General features: G+C 34.7%; 1 protein-coding gene across 1 annotated transcript; it reads left to right on the top strand.

Moving 5' to 3' along the window:
* The first annotated feature begins 228 nt into the window (after positions 1-228).
* Positions 229-22,197, top strand: ZDBF2 (zinc finger DBF-type containing 2). Its single transcript, XM_031451931.2, has 4 exons — positions 229-314; positions 1,842-1,950; positions 5,152-5,279; positions 12,140-22,197. Exons 2-4 carry the CDS (start codon positions 1,891-1,893, stop codon positions 19,989-19,991), a joined length of 8,040 nt encoding a protein of 2,679 aa, XP_031307791.2. The 5' UTR covers positions 229-314; positions 1,842-1,890; the 3' UTR covers positions 19,992-22,197.
* Positions 22,198-22,530: the final 333 nt, after the last annotated feature.

Genomic DNA, 22,530 nt, shown 5'->3' with positions numbered 1-22,530 from the left:
TTAATGAATGTCTTAATTATATTTTAAAGACAGCACTAAAAAGTTTGTTATTTTATGATTTTCAGAGTTTAGGTCTAAACTCTGGGGTTCTCTCAGCCTGATAATTGCCATATCTATGAATGCAACTTAAAATAAAACTTTCTTTCATTTTGTTGCTTCAGGTTAATAAGTGAAGTAAAGGGAAAAAAGACCAAATTTTAAGTAACTAATTTCTTATATATTCTTTATTTCAGAGGCTGATTTAATTGATTTATTTTCCCTATAAGTGTGAGAAGTCAGAAACTATCAAAATTTCTCATAATAAAAAGTAATAGGTAAGTGAATGTTACGATAGCATTTTGATTTAATGAAGCTTTTATATTATCGAGTGTAAGGCTATGATTTCATTTTTGAACATTGATTTTAATGAATAAACTTTTTCTTTGCTGGATAATCTTATCAGAAATACTCATAACAAGATTATTCTCTTTATGGTTTTCAACAGACGAGAATGTTTGAAATAATTAGTATTAAAAACTTGATGAAATTATTTCTTAAAATCCTATTTTCACTTTCACAAAACAGCAAAAACTGTATTGCGTTGAATTTATTTAAAATAATCATAAACTATATACATTTTGTGTCAGTGAATAAATTGGCTGTGTATCAGAGTTATCTGGGGAATTAAAAAGTTTCTGAATTCTAGGCTCTGTTCTCAGATGTACTAAGTCAGAATTTGGGGGGATGATTTTTATATTCATCCTGGTTTGGAAACCACTGCAGTATGTAATGTGGGAGAATTATACTTTGGGGGAGGAGGGTAGAAACTTGTAAACTATTTTTTATTTGTGGAGAAATCTTATTGCACCAGTTGGAAAAAATACCTCTTACTTGTTTGGCTTATATAATTGTCAGAAGAAAAATGTTTTTTTGTTTCAGAGGCTATATTAGTTGTTATTTTGCTTTTTAGCAACTTTATTGGATAAATTACTTTAAAATCTGGCTCTTTGTGGATTAAGCAGAAAATAAATGTGGTATCTTTACTCTCATGACAAAGTAAAAGATATTAATATGACAGAGTTCACGTAATCTGGGATTTTGTGTAGAAGCATAATGTGAAAATTAGTGAGCTTCTTTAGCGTATAGTAAACATACTATAGTAACAACTTAGAAATATAATTTATCTTTACAAATTGAGTAGTGTATGCAGTACTGAATCAATTCCTGATAACTAACAACTTTTCAGAAAATTAATAAAAAATGTAGTCATCTAGGCTTCAAAGATTGGCAACAAACTACTCTTTTAGAAGATGCATAAATCTCAGAGGAAGACAAATACTGTATTATATCACTTATATGTGAAATCTAAAAAATAAAATAAACTAGTGTATGTAGCATAAAAGAAGCAGACTCAGATATAAAGAACAAACTAGTACTGGTTGTGGGAGTGAAGGGAAGAGGGGCAAAATAGGGGAAGGGGATTGAGAGGTGCAAACTGCTATGTATAAAATAGACAAGCTATACAGATACACAGTGCAACACGCATGTAGTCAATATTTGTATAGTAACTGTAAACGGACTATAACCTTTAAAAGTTGTGAATTGTGCTGTGTTGTACATCTGAAACTTATATTGTGCATCACCTACACCTCAATGAAAAAAAAAAGATACAGAGGTCTCATCTCTACTGTAGGCTCACTGAGTGATTCAGGAGCTTATGGTAGGCTTGTCTGTTTTCATAATTAATAGAAATATGAGTAGGCAGGACTGATGAATAAATTTCTGTTCTCTAATATTTTCATAGCCAGTTTCCTTGTGGTAGTAAGGAATTAATGTGATTTTGCCATTTTTCTCTTTTTCAGTTTGAGTGTTCAAGGACAACAGCCGTCTATCTGACTTTGGTTATTCAATATGCAGAACAGACAAGGATATTGCAGCTATTGCCGTGTGTGCTATAGTAACCTGGAACAGGTGAGAGGATCCTGTCATCATGGTTACACCTCAAAGGACCTAGTAGTAACTTTCTCTTCTTTTACGTTTTATTAAATTCCTTTATTCGTTCATGGAACAGACCATATTGAGAGTCTACTTAGTGGGCAGATACTATTTTAAAGGTTGCAGGGATTTGGCCATGAACAAAATCAGTTTTCTTTATTAATGAATCTTACATTATAGTGCAGTAAGGCAGATTATAAATAGTCATGTAAATTTAGTACATAATAGATCAAATTGTGATAAATGTTCTGAGGAAATAGAGAAGAGTGTGCAATTCTAGGTAGGATGGGCAGATGATGTTAAGAAAGTGACATTTAAGTTGAGGTATGAATGAAGTGTGGGGGCCAGGCATGCTTGTATCTAGGGGAAGAATTTCCAGGTAGACAGAAGAGAGAGCAAGGACAGAGACCCTGAGGCAGAGGGGTGGTTGGCATGCTGACCAAAAGCCAGGAGGCCAAAGTGGCTGCCATGGAGGGTGGGTGGGGAGTGGATGCTAAGTGACAGGTGTAAAATTGAGAGCGTTGGATTTCGTAAGACATTGTAAGATAAGATAAGGACTTTGAATTTTAGACATCGATGCACAAAAGTTACAGATTTTACTGTAGTTGAGTTTATCTTGTCTTTTTTCTTTTGTTGCTTGTGGTTTTGGTGTCATAAAGGTTGCCTAATTCAAGATCATGAAGATTTATGCCTGTGTTTTCCTCTAAGAGTTTTATAGTTTTAGCTTTTACATATAGGTCTTTGATTCACCTTGAGTTAATTTTTATATATGGTATTGATTTAATTACCTCCCCAAAGCTCTGTTTTAAAAAAATACAACCATATGAGGGGTTATTAGAACTTCACCATAAGAATTTTGGGGGCGGGGACACAGTTCACTCTATAGCAATTACATGGATTGAGTTTTGGATGTTAAACCAATTTTAAGGTGTGAGGTGGTGTCTCATTGTGATTCTGATTTGCATTTCTCTGATACTGGTGATGCTGAGCAGCTTTTCATGGTCCTGTTGGCCATCTGCATTTCCTCTTTTGGAAAAATGTCTGTTCAGTTCTGCCTATATTCAAAATGGGTTGGTTGGTTGGTTGCTTTTTAATTGAAATACAGTTGATTTAAAATGTTGTATTAGTTTCTGGTGTACAGCATGGATGGACTTGGAGAACATTATGCTAAGTGAAATAAGTCAGACAGAGAAAGACAAATACTGTAAGATAGCCCTGACATGTGGAATCTAAAAAGATACAACAAACTAGTGAATATAACAGAAAAGAAACAGACTCACAGATGTAGAGAAGGAACTAGTGGTTACCAGTGGGGAGACGGAAGGGGGAGGGGCAAAATGAAGGTAGAAGAGTAAGAGGTACAAACTATCAGATGTAAAACAAGCTACAAGGATGTATTGTACAGCATGGGGAATATAGCCAATATTTTATAATAACTATAAATGGAGTATAACCTGTAAGAACTGTGAATCATTATATTGTATACCTATAACATGTAATATTGCACATCAACTATACTTCAATTAAAAATGTGATATTGTAAAATAAATATGTAAATAAATAAATTTAAAAAATTTTGATGTGGGGATACATTCAGTCTATAGCAATTATATTGATTGAGTTTTGAATGTTAAACCAATTTTTCGTTCCTGGACTAAATTCCACTTGGTCGTAATGTATGATCCTTTTTATGTGTTGCTGGATTTGGTTTGCTCATATTTTGTTGAGGATTTTTGCATCTGTATTCATAAGGGATATTGTCTGTAGCTTTTTTCCCTTGTGATGTCTTTGGTTTTGGTATTAGGGTAATACTGGCTTCATAGAGTGAGTTGAGCAGTGTTCATTTCTCTTCTTTTTGTTGGAAGAGTTTGTGAAGCATCATCTATGGAGATTTGAAGTAAGTATTTATGGTAATAATAGATGCAGTTTTCTGACCAGGGTTGGTTACTTAGAAGAGTCTCACGTTTTTCTCCAGGGTATAAGCTGTGGAATTGTGTCACAGGTGAAGTAGTGATATAATGAAGCTCTGGGTCTGCTAGTGCTAAACTGTTTCATCTTATATAATATCTAAGACAAGTTTATAATACGTAAAAATTCTGCTGTTTAGTGGCTTTTTGCTAACTCATCCTGGATACAAAGATCAATTCCAAGTGGATTGTAGATATAAGTATTGTAGGTGAGACAATAAAGCTTCTAGAAACAAATAGGAGAAAAATCTTTATGACTTTGAAGTGGGAAGAGATTTCTTAAACTGGTCACAAAAAGCAATGACAAAGAAAAAAATTGGTAAATTGAACTGCAGTGAATTTACGAAACAGTGGAAGATGACTAAGAAAGCGTAAAATTATCCTGTAACTATTCTTGGGAAAGATGTTGGATTTACTTGGGGGTTGTCTGTGTGTGCACGCATGCAACAATATAACTATTTATGAACACACATACACACGTACACAAAGTGAAAAGATAAGCCACAAAGAAGATGACACAGATCTTCCTCAATTTGTGATGAGATTACATCCTGATTGTAATTTGAAAAATCTTAAATTGAGAATGCATTTAATACAGCTAACCTACTGAACATCATAGCTTAACCTAGCCTACACTAAAGCGCTGAGAACACTTACATTAGCCTACAATTGGGCAAAATCATTTAATCCAAAGCCTGTTCTAAATAATTGAATAGCTCATGTAATTTACTGAATACTATGCTGAAAGTGAAAAACAGATGGTTGTCTGGGTACAGAATGGTTGTAAGTCTCTGGGTTGTTTACCCTCGTAATAGGATGACTGATCTTTTTCCTCTACATCCCCTCCCACGGACTTTAGGTTCCAACTGGATTGCTTTTCATCCCTTCCTACTCATCCTACATGTATATCTTTCTTTCAGGCTTGGTTGTATAGAAGTCTTGCTAGTTTCCTGTTTTCAGTGAGAATTGTTCTACTTGTAGATGTATTTTTGATGTGTCCTTGGTGGGGGAATTAAGATCCACGTCCTCTAATACTCTGCATTGATTGGAGCTCCCCATTTGGGTTTTAGATTGTATTTTAGAATTGCTTTATAGAAAGGATGTATCAATTTATACATCTACCAGGAGTATAATGAACCTATATATTCTGACACTCTCACTACTTGTGAGTATTACCCATTTAAAAATACTTATTTTTTTTTCTTTATAGCATATGTCCAGTGATCGGCACAGATACTTGACCATACAGAGTAGACAGTGGAAGGGTTCCCGTACTCTGATGGAACGTTTCTTGCAGGATGTACTGCGACACCACCCATATCGTTATCAAAAAAGCAGGTAAAGTAACTGAATGGAATAATATTAGTACATAGTTATATGTTATAGCATACATATAAGTTACAGTTTGTGTTAATGTTCCAGTACTTCCTAAAGTGAATCTTTTGAGTCAAGCAATATAAAGTGAAATTTTGTCTAGTAACATACCTTGGCAATCATTTTTTAATTTTTCCCAGCCTAAGTAAGAAATTTCACTATACAAGATATGTACTACACTATGCTTTTACTAAAGAAAAGTCTTAGGTCAGTAAATAATTATATATCATTAATGTGTTTTGTAAGGATGTCATAGGACTAAGCACAGGAAAAAGGTGGGAGTAAACATAGCTTTTACAAGATTAGTAACCAAAAAGCTGGGGACAGTAGCCAAGTAAGGGTGGTCAAAGTAAAAATTAAGTCAATTACACATTAATGGAACTATTTGCTAGCTATTTGCTAGTCTATCAAATAGAACTGGCTCTTTTTATTATTTGTCAGTATCTTGATAGCTTACTTATATCAGTTTATTTTGGTTGTTTTAATAAAAATAAATATTTTGATACCATTTAAAGGTTAATATCCTATGTTAAAGGAAAACTTTGGTAGAAAATCAGATTATGTACTGTGGTGACTTTGCAGCTACAACTATACGAGAGAAGGCAAAACAGATCATTCGCACATCTGTGAAGATTTGTTTGAGTTCAGCACCAGCAGTAGAAAAAAAGGATGCACTTCTTGAAGGCTTTGCAAGTCATCAACCTAGAATTTGCAAATGGCGAAAAAGTTTTATGGGGAAAAGTTAGGATAAAAATATGTGGTTTCTTAGCTGGTGGAAAGATGGAATTAGCCTATCTTGGGGTCAGCATAAATTTCCAGTTTTCAGTGTATATAAACAGTGCTACAACAAACATATTTGTACGTGTAACTCTGTAGAGTAGATTCCTAGAATTTGAACTTTTGAGCTAAAATTTATGGACATTAAAGGTAGTTTTTATTTCTTAAATTTTCATTTTGAAATGATTTCAGGCTTACAAAAATTTAGTTACAAAACCAGTACAAGGAGTTCTTGTGTAACTTTACCTAGCTTCCCCAAATATTAAATCTAAAATAACCACAGTACAGTGATCAAATCCATGAAATTACATGATGCCATATTATTTATAGACCCGAGTCAGATTTTTTCAGTTGTCTTACTAATGTCCTCTTTCTGGACCAAGATTCAATCCAGGACCGCACATGGCATTGAGCTGTCACATCTTACTCTCCCTTGATCACTGGTAGTTCCTCAGTCTATCTTTGTTTTCAAGACCTTGACACTTTTTAAAGAGTACTGGCCAGTTTTTTGGGGTAGGGTATCCCTAAATTTGGGTATGCCTGATGTTTCCTCCTAATTAAACTTAGGTAATATATTTTGGATAAGAATAAATTATAATTGATGGTTGTACCCTTCTCTGTATCAGATGAGACCCATGATATTGAGTCTCATTGCTGGTGATGTGGACTTGGATTACTTGATTAAGGTGGCTTCTACACCGTAAAGCTAATAAAATTTTTCCTATTGTAATTAATAAGATACTTGTGGGGAAGTACTTTGAGACTATATAAATATCCTGTTTCTCATCTTACTTTCACCCACTGATTTTATTCATTCATTCATTAATGATTTATTCAATCATTCATTAATGATTCTTCCCTGAAACAGTAGTTACATGTATTAATCAGAGTTCTACCATAAAGAAGATCTTTCTTATTCCCTCACTTAATTATTCAGTCATCTATTTCCATCATTTTTAACTCAAGAATGTCTTTTATTCTGTGGGTTTTAATCCATTGCTATTATTTCTTTCATTGCTCAAATTGTATATGGAAATGTTTAATTCTTTTAAAAATTAAACAAAATTTATTTTATTTCATTTTTAATTGAAGTAGTTGCTTCACAATATTATATAAGTTACACATGTACAATATAGTGATTTCCAATTTTAAAGGTTATACTCCATTTATAGTTATTATAAAGTATTGGTTGTATTCCCCATGTTGTACAGTATATCCTTGTAGCTTATTTTATACCTATTAGTTTGTACTTCTTACTCCTTTACCCCTATATTTCCCCTCCCCCCCCTTCCCCTAGTAATCACTAGTTTGTTCTTTATATCTGCGGGTCGGCTTCTTTTTTGTTACAGTCACTAGTTTGTGGTATTTCTTTAGATTCCGCATATAAGTGATGTCATACAGCATTTGTCTTTCTCTGTCTGACTTATTTCATTTAGTATAATGCCCTCCAAATCTATTCATGTTGCCACAAATGGCAACATTTCTTTTTAATTGCTGAGTAATATTCCATTGTATATATATATACCTCATTTTCTTTATCCATTCATCTGTTGATGGACACTTAAGTTGCTCCGTATCTTAGCAATTGTAAATAGTACTGCTATGAGGATTGATGTGCATGTATCTTTTCAAATTAGTATTTTGGGGTTTTTTTGGATATATACTTAGGAATGGAATTGCTGGGTAATATGATAATTCTGTTTTTAGTTTTTTGAGAAACCTCTGTACCATTTTCCACAGTGGTTGCCCCAACTTACATTCCCATCAACAGTGTACGAGGGTTCCCTTTTCTCAAAATCCTCACTGACATTTTTTTTTTTTTTTTGATGATAACCATCTGACAGGTGTGAGGTGATATCTCATTGTGGTTTTGATTTGCATTTCCCTGATGATTAGCAGTGTTGAGCATTCATGTAACTGTTGGCCATCTGTGTTTCCTCTTTGGAAAAATGTCTATTCAGTTTTTCTGCCCATTTTTAAATCAGGTTGTTTTTTGGATGCTGAATTGTATGAGCTGTTTATATATGTTGGATATTAATCCCTTATTGGTCATATCATTTGCAAATATTATCTCCCTTTCAGTAGGTTGTCTTTTCATTTTGTGAGTGATTTGTTTTGCTCTGAAAAAGCTTTTAAGTTTAATTAGGTACCATTTGCTTATTTTTGCTTTTGTTTTCTTTGCTCTAGGAGATGAATCCAAAAAAGTATTGCTCTGATTTATGTCAAAGAGTGTTCTGCCTATGTTTTCCTCTAGCAGTTTTAAAGTATCCAGTCTTACATTTAGGTCTTGGGGGAAGGTATAGCTCAAGTGGTAGAAAGCATGCTTTGCATGCATGAGGTCCTGGGTTCAATCCTCAGTACCTCCTCTAAAAGTAAAGAAAGAAATAAACCTAATTATCTCCCCTCTGCCCCCCCCAAAACCAAATAAACACTTAGGTCTTTAAACCATTTTAAGTTTATTTTTGTTTATGGTGTTAGAGAAGGTTCTAATTTCATTCTTTTACATGTAGCTGTCCAGTTTTCCCAGCACCACTTACTGAAGAGACTGTCTTTTCTGTATTGTGTATTCTTGACTCTTTTGTCATAGAGTAATTGACCATAAGTGTGTGAGTTTATTTCTTGGCTCGCTATCCTGGTCCATTGATGTGTGTCTCTTTTTGTTCCAGTACCATACTGTTTTGATGATTGTAGCTTTGTAGTATAGTCTGAAGCCAGGGATTATGATTCCTTCAGTTCTATTCTTTCTCAAGATTATGTTGGCTACTCTTGGTCTTTTGTGTTTCCATACAAATTTTAAAATTACTTGTTCTAGTTCTGTGGAAAATGCCATTGGTATTTCGATAAGAATTGCACTGAATTTGTAGATTGCCTTGGGTAGTATGGTCATTTTAACAATATTGATTCTTCCAATCCAAGAACACAGTATATCTTTTCATCTGTTTGTTTCATCTTCAGTTTCTTTCATCAGTGTCATAGTTTTCCAAGTACAGGTCTTTTGCCTCATAAGTAGTTATATTTCTAGGTATTTTATTCTTTTTGATATAGTGATAACTTGATTGTTTCCTTAATTTCTCTTTCTGATACTTCATTGCTAGTGTATAGAACTGCAACAGATTTCTGTATATTAATCTTGTATCCAGCAACTTTGCAAAATTCATTGATGAGCTTTAGTAGTTTTCTGGTGCATCTTTAGGACTTTCTATGTATAGTATCATGTCATCTGCAAAAGTGACAGTTTTATTTCTTTCTTTCCATTTTGAATTCCTTTTATTTCTTTTTCTTCTCTGATTGCTGTGGCTAAGACTTCCAAAAATATGCTGAATAAAAGTGGTGAGAGTGGGCATCCTTATTTTATTCCTGATCTTAGAGGAAATGCTTTCAGCTTTTCATTGTTGAGGATGATGTTAGCTGTGGGTTTGTCATATATGGCCTTTATTATGTTGAGGTATTTTTCCTGTACATCCACATTGTAGAGAGTTTTTTTAATCACAAATTGATGTTAAATTTTTTCAAAAGCTTTCCTGCATTTATCATATGGTTTTTATTCTTCAATTTGTTAATTTGGTGTATCACACTGATTGATTTGCAGATACTGAAAAATCCTTCTATCCCTGGGATAAATCCCACTCGATCTTGGTATATAATTCTTTTAATGAATTGTTGGATTTGGCTTGCTAGTATTTTGTTGAGGATTTTTGCATGCATGTTCATCAGTGATATGGCCTGTAATTTCCCTTTCTTATAATATCTTTGTTTGGGTTTGGTATTAGGATGTGCTGGCTTCATAGAATAAGTTCAGAAGTTTCTAACCTTATACCTGAAGTTACTAGAAAAAGAAGAACAAACAGAACCCAACCCAAAGTTAGTAGAAGGAAAATATTCAAAAAGATCAGAGCAGAAATAAATGAAATAGAGACTGAAAAAAATTAGAAAAGATAAATGAAGCTAAAAGCTTGTTCTTTGAAAAGATAAACAAAACTGATAAACCTTTAGCCAGATTCATCAAGAAGAAAAGGGAAAGGGCCTAAATCCATAAAATCAGAAATGAAAAAGAAGTTACAGCTGACTTCACAGAAATACCAAGGATCATCAGAGACTACTATAAACAACTACATGTCAATAAAATGGGCAACCTAGGAGAAATGGACAAATTCTAGAAAGGTACAATCTCCCAAGATTGAACCAGGAAGAAATAGAAAATATGAGCAGACCAATTACTAGTAATGAAACTGAATCAGTAATTTTAAAAATCCCAATGAACAAAAGTCCATGACCAGATGGCTTCATAGGTGAATTCTACCAAATATTTAGATAGGAAATTTTTAATTCTCGATAGACATTCCCTAGAATGCTATACCAGTTTATACACAATTTATGCAGTTGGTCATACATGTTTACATTTGTCTTTCTCTGTCTGGCTTACTTAGTGTGATAATCTCTAGGTTCAAGAAGAGTGGTTTTTAAGCTTTAGTAGTTATGATTTTAGAGGGCTTTTTTGGGTCATTGTTGTAAAATTAGTTTAAAATGCATAGAAATATGAATTGTGATTTGGTTGTTAATTTTATTTATTTATTTATTTATTTATTTATTTATTTATTTATTTATTTAGGTTGTTGCATAGTTGTTAATTTTGTATTCACACAAATACAGATGAAAATCTTTTGGGATTTCCAACATGTTTGATTTTATAGTTCTGCCTTCCTTTCTTTTCTTAGCCAAATGTTATAAACTTAATTTTATTTTGAGAATAATTGTGATAGTCTTTAAGACAAATGGAGATTATCTTTTAGGGTTCTGAAAAACTAGGATAAAGTGATTATTGTGCTGCAATTTTATTGATTAGCATTCAGAAGTATGAAAAATTATAGATTTTTTGCCTCATCATGATATTATTTTGATACCACAGTTAACTTTTTTATTTTACAAATGCCAAAAAGTGTTATCTTAATACTAATTATGATAATATATTTTCATGGAAAAGCAATAGTAATATTTAGGACATGTTAAAAAAAATTTCTTATGGTCAACACATGTATGCATGTCCTTGTAGACAACTTTATCATCTCTCAAACTGAAAAATATTTGATAAAGCTGTATTTTAGTATTAATCTATTTTAAATTATTTATTTATTATTTTTAATGGACTATTTTTAGGGCAGTTATAGATTTATAGAAAAATTGAGAAGATAGTACAGAGAGTTCCTATATATATCTCCTCATCCAGTTTTCCTATTACTAACACCTTACATTAATAGGTTACATTTGTTACAATCAATGAACTAATACCATAACTAAATTCTGTAGTTTATTCAGATTTTCTTATTACTTGTCAGCCTTTTGGCTAAAGTCAAATGTAGATTTTCTTAGTTTTCACCTAATGTCTTTTTCTGTTTTGGGATCCCATCCAGTACAAGCACATTACATTAACTTGTCATGTCTCCCTAGACTCCTTTTGGCATTTTTAATTTTAATAGACATTGCCAAATTGTTCTTCGCAGAGATTAAACTAATCTAAACTCCTACCAAAAATGTACTAAAGTGCCTGTGTCATTGCACTCTTGCCAAAATAATGTATTAATAATAGCTAACATTTGTGAATGATTACTATTTTCCCGGCTTTTTGCAAAAATGCTTTTTACATTCAGTATCTAATTTACTCCTCAAAACAATCTCATGAAGGAAAATAATATTAGTTCCCCTTTTTTGGAGGAGGAAACTAAAGTCTAGATGGTTAAATAACTTGTGTTAAACTTTTTGCTATTTACCATTCTGATAACTGAAAAGTGATATATGGGTTTATTTACATTTTTTCATGTTTAGGAGCCATTAGTGTTTATTAAGTAGCACTTTGTGGAGTTCCCTCCATCTTCTGCACTGATTACCTTTCTGAAATACATGTAATGTATAGCCTGGTGTGATTGCCTTGACTCTGTCTTCTAGGAATCTGGCCCAGGATAGAAAGAAAATAATTTTTAGTATGTCTTTTAAAAAAAGCATTTTAAACAGATATTAGTATATTTTTATGGCTGTTTTCCCTTGCTTTTTAGATCAATGCAAAAGAAGAGCCTTCCTATGAATACTGCAGCACCTTCTGAAGTGGTTCCTAATAATGATTTTACTCCTGAAGAAATGGCAGTAGATGCTGATGGAGTCAGAGGAGAGATGCCCACCAAGGATTCTAAACCTGTTGAAGACATGTATTCTAGATCTAGTAAATCTCAAGAGTATATACAGGGTGTTTCAGTTCGACCATCAGTTATTCAAAAAGTGGAGAAAGGACAGCAGCAGTCCTTGGAGTTCGTTCACAAAATTGGGAACAACATGAAAGAATTTAATTCAGTTGGTATTGGTCACTCTACAAATAATAGACAAAGTGTAATACGTTTTTCAGTTATTTCTAATGCTCCTGTTAGTTGTTTACCTGAAAGTTCTCATGAAAGACCAGTTACAACTAATACTACTACTTTGTTACCACTAGGAGCCCATTTTGATTCAGTTGGCGAATGTGACCCAAACAAAGTTGACAAATACCTTAAACAGCTGGATGGGGACTCTGGAAATCTTACGCTCTCATGTTATCCAGAAACTTCTTCAGGTTCATGTCAGAAACCTAAAGAATCAAATAGGGAATCTTTATGTATAAATTCAGATAAATTGGTTATACAGGAAGATGTAAAATCTCAGGGTAAAACTTTGTCAGCTGGCTTTGAAGCACATGAATTTGTGGGTACTGAAGGCTCCTTAAAATTGGAATCTCTTTCCAAATTAGCAGTAAACCCAGCAATCAACATGAATAAAACTGACATACCTGTTAATAAAGGAATCTTTGAAGATGGCATTCCAAAGCATCATGAGGAATTCTTTCCTAATATGGATTGTACCCAAGAAGGAAAGCATTTGGCCTTTTTGGAACAGAAGACCTCAGTGAGTTCCGAAATGAAGTTGGCTGGTGGCTCTCTTCAGTCAGCGTCTGATCACCCTGAAGAGGATGTGCCAGACCTTTGGAAGGAGGAGCAAATTGACCAAGAAGATAAGAACTATGAATTAAGAAGTTCTGAAATGAGTTTTGATGGCAGTTCTTCTTTTTATTCACTTACTGACCAATCGAAAGAGACTGCTAATGAAATAAACCTTTCAGAGGAAGTACATGCTGATTTGCAGTATAAGAATAACGAATCTTCTGTTTCTGAAATAAGTTCTGATTGTGATGGCTCTCTTCACTTGATTACGAACCAAACTCAAGTAATTGTTAAAGATATAAGTGCTCAGAAGGCAGTGCATATTAGGCTGGTTGATGAAAGCTATGAATCTAGTGATTCTGAGATGACTTTTGATAGCAATGCCTCACTTCAGTCAAGTGATGACTACCCCCAACAGTCTGATAAAGAAGCAAACCTTCTGAAAAGGGCACACACTGGCTTGGTTGATATGAACTATGGATCCAGTAGCTCTGAAATAAGTACTGATTCTGTTTTCTCACTTGAGTCAGTGGTTGACCAACTCCCAGTGGCTGTCACAGAGAGAAAACTTCAGAAGTTTCACAATGGCTTGGTTGATATGAACTATGGATCCAGTAGCTCTGAAATAAGTACTAATTCTGTTTTCTCACTTGAGTCAGTGGTTGACCAACCCCCAGTGGCTGTCACAGAGAGAAAACTTCAGAAGAAGGTTCACATTGGCTTGCTTGATATGAACTATGGATCTAGTAGCTCTGAAATAAGTACTGATTCTGTTTTCTCACTTGAGTCGGTGGTTGACCAACTCCCAGTGGCTGTCACAGAGAGAAAACTTCAGAAGGTTCACAGTGGCTTGGTTGATATGAACTATGGATCCAGTAGCTCTGAAATAAGTACTAATTCTGTTTTCTCACTTGAGTCAGTGGTTGACCAACTCCCAGTGGCTGTCACAGAGAGAAAACTTCAGAAGAAGGTTCACATTGGCTTGCTTGATATGAACTATGGATCTAGTAGCTCTGAAATAAGTACTGATTCTGTTTTCTCACTTGAGTCGGTGGTTGACCAACTCCCAGTGGCTGTCACAGAGAGAAAACTTCAGAAGGTTCACAGTGGCTTGGTTGATATGAACTATGGATCCAGTAGCTCTGAAATAAGTACTGATTCTGTTTTCTCACTTGAGTCAGTGGTTGACCAACTCCCAGTGGCTGTCACAGAGAGAAAACTTCAGAAGAAGGTTCACATTGGCTTGCTTGATATGAACTATGGATCTAGTAGCTCTGAAATAAGTACTGATTCTGTTTTCTCACTTGAGTCGGTGGTTGACCAACTCCCAGTGGCTGTCACAGAGAGAAAACTTCAGAAGGTTCACAGTGGCTTGGTTGATACGAACTATGGATCCAGTAGCTCTGAAATAAGTACTGATTCTGTTTTCTCGCTTGAGTCGGTGGTTGACCAACTCCCAGTGGCTGTGACAGAGAGAAAGCTTCAGAAGAAGGTTCACATTGGCTTGGTTGATAAGAACTATGGATCAAGTTGTTCTGAAACAAGTTTTGATTCTGATATTTCTCTTCAGTCAGTAGTTGATCATCCCCAACTGGCTGTCAGAGAAAGAAACCTGGTAGATAGGCTTGTTTACCTGAAAGATAAGAATCGTAAACCCAGTAGTGCTAAAGCACATCTTGACTGTGATGTCTTTCTTGAGACAGTGACTGATGAACCTCAGAGGGCCATTGAAGAAATAAATCTGAAAGAGAAGAATGACCTTATGGATATGAGCTATGAGTCTTATGGCTCTGAGATGAGTTTTCACACTGATGCTCAATTAGTACCTGACCAATCCCAAGTAGCAGTTAAAGAAGTAAACATTCAGGAAGTAGCTGTTGACTTGGAGAGTAAGAGTGTTATATCTAGTGTTCCTGGTCTAAGTTTTGGTTCTCATGCTTCTCTTTATCGATCAGGTAATGACCAACCTCAAGGGGCTTTGAGTGAAATAAATCTGAAAGAGTTAAATATTGACATGGAAGTTAAAAGGTATAGGTGCTCCAGTTCTGAGTTGACTTTTGATTCCGATTCTCCTCTTACATCAGTTACTGAGTATTCTGAGCTGGATGTTGAAGAAGTAAGAAAGAAGCACATTAACCTGGAAGATGAGAGCTTTGAGTCAATTAGTTCTAGAATAACTTTGGATTCTGATACTCCTCTTCATTTAGGGCCTGATCAGCCTGAATTAGCCGATAAAGAAACAGTCATTCAGAAAGAAGGGTATGTACACTTAGGAGGGAAGGACGATGAACCCACCACTTCCAAGATAAGTTTGGATTCTTACATCCCTTTTCACCCAGTGATTAACCCTCCAGAAGAAGCTGTTAAAAATCTGTTAAATTTTCAAAAAGAAGAGTGGGTACCAGTCGAAAATAGAGAAAACAAACCTAATGGTTCTGAATTAAGTTTTGATTATGGTATTTTTCACTCAGTTACTGGACATTCTGAAGATCCCATTAAAGAAAGAAGCCTTCAGAAAGAAGAGAATGTACACTTAGAAAATAAGAATAATGTACCCAGTGTTTCTGAAGGCAGTTCAAAATCTGATACCTCTTTTCAGTTAGTGGCTAATCATCCTGATGTAGCTATTAAAGAAATAAATCTTCAAAAAGAAGAACATGCAAACTTAGCAGAGAACGGTAATGAGTTAAGTATTTCTGAAACAAGTTGGAATTCCGGTATTCGTCTTCAGTCAGTGATCTACAAACCTGAAATGGTTGTTAAAAAACTATGGCTTCAAAAAGAAAAGCATGCTCAATTAAAAGCTAAATGTGCTGAATTTAGTGGTTCTGAAACAAATTTAGATTCTGATATCCCTCATTGTTCAATAATAGAACCTCAAATAGCTGTTAAAGAAATAAATGTTCAGAAAGAAGAATGTGTTGGTCTAGAAAATACGAGCAATAAATATAGTAGTTCTGATACAATTTCGGACTCTGATGTCCCTCCTCGGTCATTGACTGAAAAACCTCAAGTAACTGTTTTGAAGGAGGACCATGTTGACCCAGAAGTTGAAAGTACTAGACCTGGAAATTTTGAAATAAATTTGGGTGTTAATGCCCCTCTTCATTCAGTTCTTGACCAACCTCAGCTAGCCCTTTTGAAGGAAAAACATGTTGATCTGGGAGATAAAAACAGTGACTCTGGTGGTGGTAAAGAAGGTTTTAATTCTGATCACCTTCATTCATTGCCTGGACAATTTTGGAAAGTGATCAGAAAAACAAACCCATGGAAGGAAGATGATATGGGCCTGAAAAATAAGGTCAATGAACCTAATGTTTCTAAATTAATACATAATTCTGATGTTTCTCTCCAGTCTGTGTCTGATCAACCTGAAGTGGGTGTTAAACAAATAAACCTCGAGAATGAAGGTCATGTGTACTCAGAAGATAAGAACAGCCGATCTAGTGGGTCTGAAATGAGATTGGATTCTGAGTTCATGGTTCAGTCAACAGTTGATCATCCTCAGATAACTATTCTGGAACAAGAGCACTCTGAGCTAGAAGATAAGCACAATCAATCTTGTGGTTCTGAAATAAGTGTTGATTCTGTTGATCCCCTTCAGTCAGTGCCTGACCAGCTTAGAGAAACTGTTAAAGAAAAAAGCCTTTGCAAGGATCAAGTTGACATGGAAGATAAGAGAGATAAATCTAAGCATTTTGAAATTGTATATGATTCTGATGTCCTTTTTCAGTCAGTGGCTGGCCAAACTAGAGAAGTTGTTAAGGAGATCAACCTTTGGAAGGAGCATGTTGACTTGGAAGATAAGGTTGTCAAACCTAGTGATTCAAAAATAAATTTTGATTCTGATGCACCTCTTCAGTCTGTGACTAATAAAATTCAAGAGGCTGTTACAGAAATAAATCTGAGGGAGGGACAGGTTTGTCTGGATGCTAAGAGCTATGAACCCCGTGATTCTGAAATCATTTTTGTTTCAAATGCCCCTCTTCAGTCAATGGTTGAGCAGCCACATGTTTTGGAAGAGCAACAAGCCAATTTGGAAGATAAAAGCAGTGATCCTTGTGATCCTGATATAAATTTTGTTTCTGATGAAACTTTTCAGTCAGTGGCTGACCACCTTCCAAAGTCTGTTAAAGAAATAGGTCTTTGGCAGGAAGACCATGTTTACCTGGAAGATAAGAAATATAAACTAGGTGATTTTGAAGTAAGTTATGATTCTGATGTTCACTTTGTAGCTGGTCATTCTCCCGAGGCTGTCAAAGAAATAAGCTTGCAAGAGAAGAATGATTCTGGTGTTCATCTTTGTTTAGAAGTTGGCCAATCTCAAGTGGTTTGTAAAGAAATGAACCTTCAGAAGAAAGAGCATCTTGGCATGGAAGAAAAGACCAGTGAACCTAGTGATTCTGACATAATGTGTGATTCTGATGTCTCTTTTCAAATAGTGATAAATGAACCTCAAGAGTCGGTGAACCTGGTGACTGGTGATAATGATTGTGAAGTGATTTCAGATTCTGATGTCCCTTTTCAGCCAGTGATTGACTCACCTCAAATGACTGTCGAAGAAATCAGCTGTATAAATGCTGAAAGTTTTGTTCTAGAAAGTGAGAGCTGTGACTCTTGTGATACTGAGCTAGGATATGTTTGTGAAGCCTCTTCTCAATCAGTGACACACCACTCCAAAAAAACCTTCAAAATAGTAAACCAGAAGAAAGACTATATTATTCTGGAAGAGTCAAGTTGTGAGCCTTATGGTTCTGGAGTCAGTTTTCCGGTTGATGCTTCTCATCAGTCCACAACTTACCAATCACTAGGGCCTGAAAAAAAAAAGGCAAAATATATTGACCCAAAAGATAAGAGCTGTCAGTCTAATAGTCTGAAACGAAAATTTGAATGGGAAGACACTTGTCAGCCACTGGCTCATCAACTGCAGAAGGTTGACAAAGGAGTCAGCCTTTGGAAAGATGTAGAAAATACTGGCCTAAAAGATAAGAACTATGAATCTAATGTTTCTGCCAAGGGTTGTAATGAGTCTCCGGAGTTGGTGATCCACCAAGTGGCTGATAAAGAAAACCTTCTGAAGTTAAAATGTGCAGATCTAGAAAGTATGAGCTGTGACCCTTGTGGTTCTGGGATGAATTTTCAGTGTGATCCCTCTCGTCAGTCTAACACTGATCAGCCTCAAAAAGCTATTAACAAAACAGGCCTGTTAAAGAAGGTGTCTTTTGACCTGAAAGAAACAAACTATAATTGCCATTCAAGCTCTGTTCCCGGGGTTGATTCTATAGGGAACCTGGAAAAAGCAAAGGAGGTCACAGAGGATGATCCTGATGAACAAGTTCCTGAAGGCGTGCCTCAAACCCCTGCTTCATTGGTGGGGAAAACGTGGTCTCAAACAATGAGAGAAGGTGACATGAATACTAATGCTCTTGCGAAGGAATTTAAGGAAGATAGCTTCCGCTGTTACGTTGATGACCGTGAGACCAGGAAAATAAAAAAAAAAAAACTGAATAAAGGAAAAAAGATTGCCTGGGCTGACCTTGAGCAGGACACTACATCAATTCAGGTCGTCTCAGATTGTGATGATGGTGCAGGTGGTATTTCAGATATTGATGACTTTCCAGTGGCCTTAGATAAACCTAGCCATTTTCTTTCAACAAAGAGGCACTGTGAGCAAACATGGCGAGTGGCTTCTCGATGCCAGGCTGTAAAAGTCAGCCATGGAACTCAAACCAATCTCTCAAGTAACCCAGGGATGAAAAGAAGAATGACTGGACAAGAGAAAGACTCTCCAGGAAGGAAACGTCTACTTTTACAGAACGACAGAAAAACAAGAAAGAACGTAAAAATTGGAACAGCTGAATTTCCTGAGTCATGTAGTACAGTCTTGAAGTCTTTGCAACCAAATGCCTTAGTTTATGTTCTTTCTTCAAATATTAAGCAGAAGAAAGGTGAACCCAACAACTTCTCTAAAATGAGGCACTGTAGTAGAAATAATTGGGATATTAACATTCAGTACAGAGATAAACAGAGTTCCTATAATTATTATGACCCATTGAATAAGCGAATTGTAATTGATCCTTCTTTGAACATAGAAGTACCAAATTCGGACAGGAATAACTGTGTTGAAATTCATTTTAGTGACCTGAACTCCCGTGGAGGAGATGATGACACTTATGTACAGAGCTCTGCTTCAGCACCTTTTATGACAGTGACAGTAGGACATGAAGTAATGTCACATCAGGAGGCCAGTGAGCCTTCTGTGTTTCTGGAAGAATCTGAGATTTTGAATTCTAGTGAAGTTCCAAAGGAAAGTAATTTCCAGTCAACTCTTTTAAATTGTGATGTTACGAACATTTCTCCAAAATCAGTTAGAAATAAGTTTTTTGAAAGTAAAAAGAAAATTCAGAGAAAGAAGGTGACAACTAATAATAAGCCAGGTTTTCCCCAAAAGGGCTGTAGACCAATTATTCCCCAGCAAAAAACCAGCATTGCTTCAGAAAAACAGTCAATTTGGAGTCAGACCAAATTAAGTGATATAATTAAAAAGTATATTCTAAAATACTCTGTTTTTCTGCGTCACAAATATTGGTCCAAGAACACTTTAATTAGGATGCATAATAAGAAGAAAAAATCTCATGTTAGTAGGTTAAAGAAGGCAAAGAATCCAGCCGAAATGCTTCTGAACTCGGTTCCCTCAGCTGGTGCTGAAGAGCAGTCAGGAGCTCCAGCAAGCTCTTCTCCCAAGCAACCTGTGCAGGATTCTCCTGGCCCTGCAGGAAGTACGAACAACGGTATTAAAAGAAGCCCTAGAAGAAATCAAAGAAAGCCTTCTAGACCTGTAAGAGTATATGATTTGAGAAGCTTATATTCTCAGGTACCATATACTGATAGAATGAGTACTCGGCTGTCACACAAATTTCAAGATAATAAGGTGAATTAGAGGTGTTTCTGTTAAGGCTGGTTGAGGATTCAGTACCTCAGTGGAAAATGTATTTGGTACCTTGTGTACAGAGCTTTCCTAACTTTGGTGAAAAAATTAATCTTCAATTATTTGGCTATAGACTTATTTTTTAGAACTTTTATATTTATTTAAAATTAGTATGTAGGGTCTTTTTTTTAATTTTAAGATTCAAAACCACCCTTTGCTGTAGAAGAGCTTCATCTTACTTATATTACATAATTTAGCAGAGTGTATACAGTTTTCTCCCTCAGAAATCATGTCCCTCTTAACTTATTTTTTGTGATTGTATCTCTCGTGTCAGTAGGTTATAATTGCAAGAAAGAATATGGCACACATTAAATGCTATCTTATGTTTTACTTTTAAAAAATTGAACAAATGAATATATAGTTATCTTTTGTGAGTTTCTGAGTAATGTTGTCAATGTTGTATTCTAATTGGATAATTTAAAAACAGAAAGTCAAATAGATTATCTCAGCTTTTGAGTAGGACCTAAGTAGTCCTACACAATATGTAATTTATCTTTTTTAAAAAGAATTCCAGAAAATGAGATTCCATCAACTTTAATCCAGTTTTTAAAAGCTGCCTGCTGATTTTAAATACATAACACAAACTTCTCCTGCTTCATTTAAATTGGACCCGTAGGTCTCTAACTTTCCTAATTTGGATGAATGCACATGTGCAGGCTCTGTAGATTTTTCCTTAGCGTTGTTAGGTCTTAAGGAGGGATGATCTTGCCAGTGTGGTTATGCTTTTCTACCACCTTTATTCCCCTCCACCTGGAAGGGTTGTTGGTTTAATATGAAAATCCAGGTTATCTTATGGGGCTTTATCTCTTAAAAATATTTTAGACATTACCATATTCTTTTTTTTTTTTTAATAGCTTGAACTGAAATTACTGGCTTGGTAATTTGGGCAGACCATTAATTTTTGTTATTAATAAGTTACTTATAATCTTAATATTTCAAAAGATCTAATAAAACTAATAACCTAGGTGAAGGCCCATTTTGCAAGTGAAAAACTATGTCATTGTACATTAGTTTGGCTTTCCTTAAACTTGCCAACTGATTTTAGTAGTTCAAATAAAAGATGTCAAGAGAGGCAGTTTAGGCCTGAGGTACTCACAGTATGTTTAGACCTTTTATTCAGGGACACAGGTTGAGCTGGTACAGGTACATCCAATTATCCTGTTAAGCCAAGGATCCTGGATCCTTCTCTGCCATCAGTGTTAAAGGGAAACATGGATTTCAACTGTTACATTGTATAAACCATATTTTATTGAAACTAGATCAGTGTACCATGATTTCAGAGATAAAACTCTATTACCTTAGAATTAATAAAATATAGTGTAACAATTGGTTTCTAAATATAGCTTTATTTCAGGAGCCATTATTTAACCTGTGGGTATGTTATGGTGTGTTGTAATTTCTTTACTTCTAAATTTAAAACGGTAAGTATGTTGAAAAAAATGGACAAATGTTTATATTTTTAGTTGCAGCAACTTCAACTTTGCCTCATATATGAATATTTTAATTTCTTAAAGTATGACTGTGGTCTTTTAGTTTAAAATAATCCTCCAATTTTAATTTAGGAAAAAAACCTGTTCTGTTTAGGAAGTAAACAAGCAACTAATTCATGAAAATATTCTACTTGTGGGTATTGGTGTCTTTGTTCCCTATGAAATAGACACGCAACTCCCTTGAGTACAGTTAGTAAGCATTCTGCATACTTTTAGTGTCAGTTTAAAAGTAAGAGATCATATGGAAATAATGTACCATGTAATTATTTATACATCTATTGTGATCACATCATGCAGAGAGGATAGTGCTTATAATCTGAGTGATCAAAAACTTGAAGTTAAAAAAATTTTACTACATTTTTTGCTTTGGAAACTCTTCTAAGTACCTTTTTCTTTCCAAATTTTTTAAAAATACATTTTTATTGAAGTATAGTCAGTTTACAGTGTTGTGTCAATTTCTGGTGTACAGCACAATGCTTCAGTCATATAGGAACATACATACATTTGTTTTCATATTCTTTTTCACCGTAAGTTACTACGAGATTTTGAATGTGGTTCCCTGTGCTGTACAGTATGAACTTGTTGTTTAGTACCATTTTCTTTTGAGAGGGAAAGGTTTGTATCTAAAATTTATATCAAAGTATAAAAGTCCTGATGATTTTTAGACATTTTGGAAATGTTTACCAAATTCCTGTAATCATTATTTTAGACAAGTTGAGATCTTGAAATTGTAAAAGTTATGATTATATAAGAAGTGAATAACTTTCAGAATTTGGTAGGATACAGATGTATTTGTCAAAATACAGTTTGGCTTAATTTGCATATTAGATAAAACAGTTGTTTTTTGTGCATTCAAGTAAGTATTAAATTCTTTCAATAGTGAAAATCAAATTATAACCACATGAGTATCTTATGAATCTTGTCCTTGTTCAGTATCTTATGTAGATGTGTATTATAATTGTTCCAAATTGTACAATATGTAGATAACATTGTGTAAAGTG

This window comes from Camelus dromedarius, chromosome 4 (genome assembly GCF_036321535.1).
Source record: "Camelus dromedarius isolate mCamDro1 chromosome 4, mCamDro1.pat, whole genome shotgun sequence".
NCBI classification, from domain to species: domain Eukaryota; kingdom Metazoa; phylum Chordata; class Mammalia; order Artiodactyla; family Camelidae; genus Camelus; species Camelus dromedarius.
This window is presented reverse-complemented; position numbering and strand designations above follow the sequence as displayed.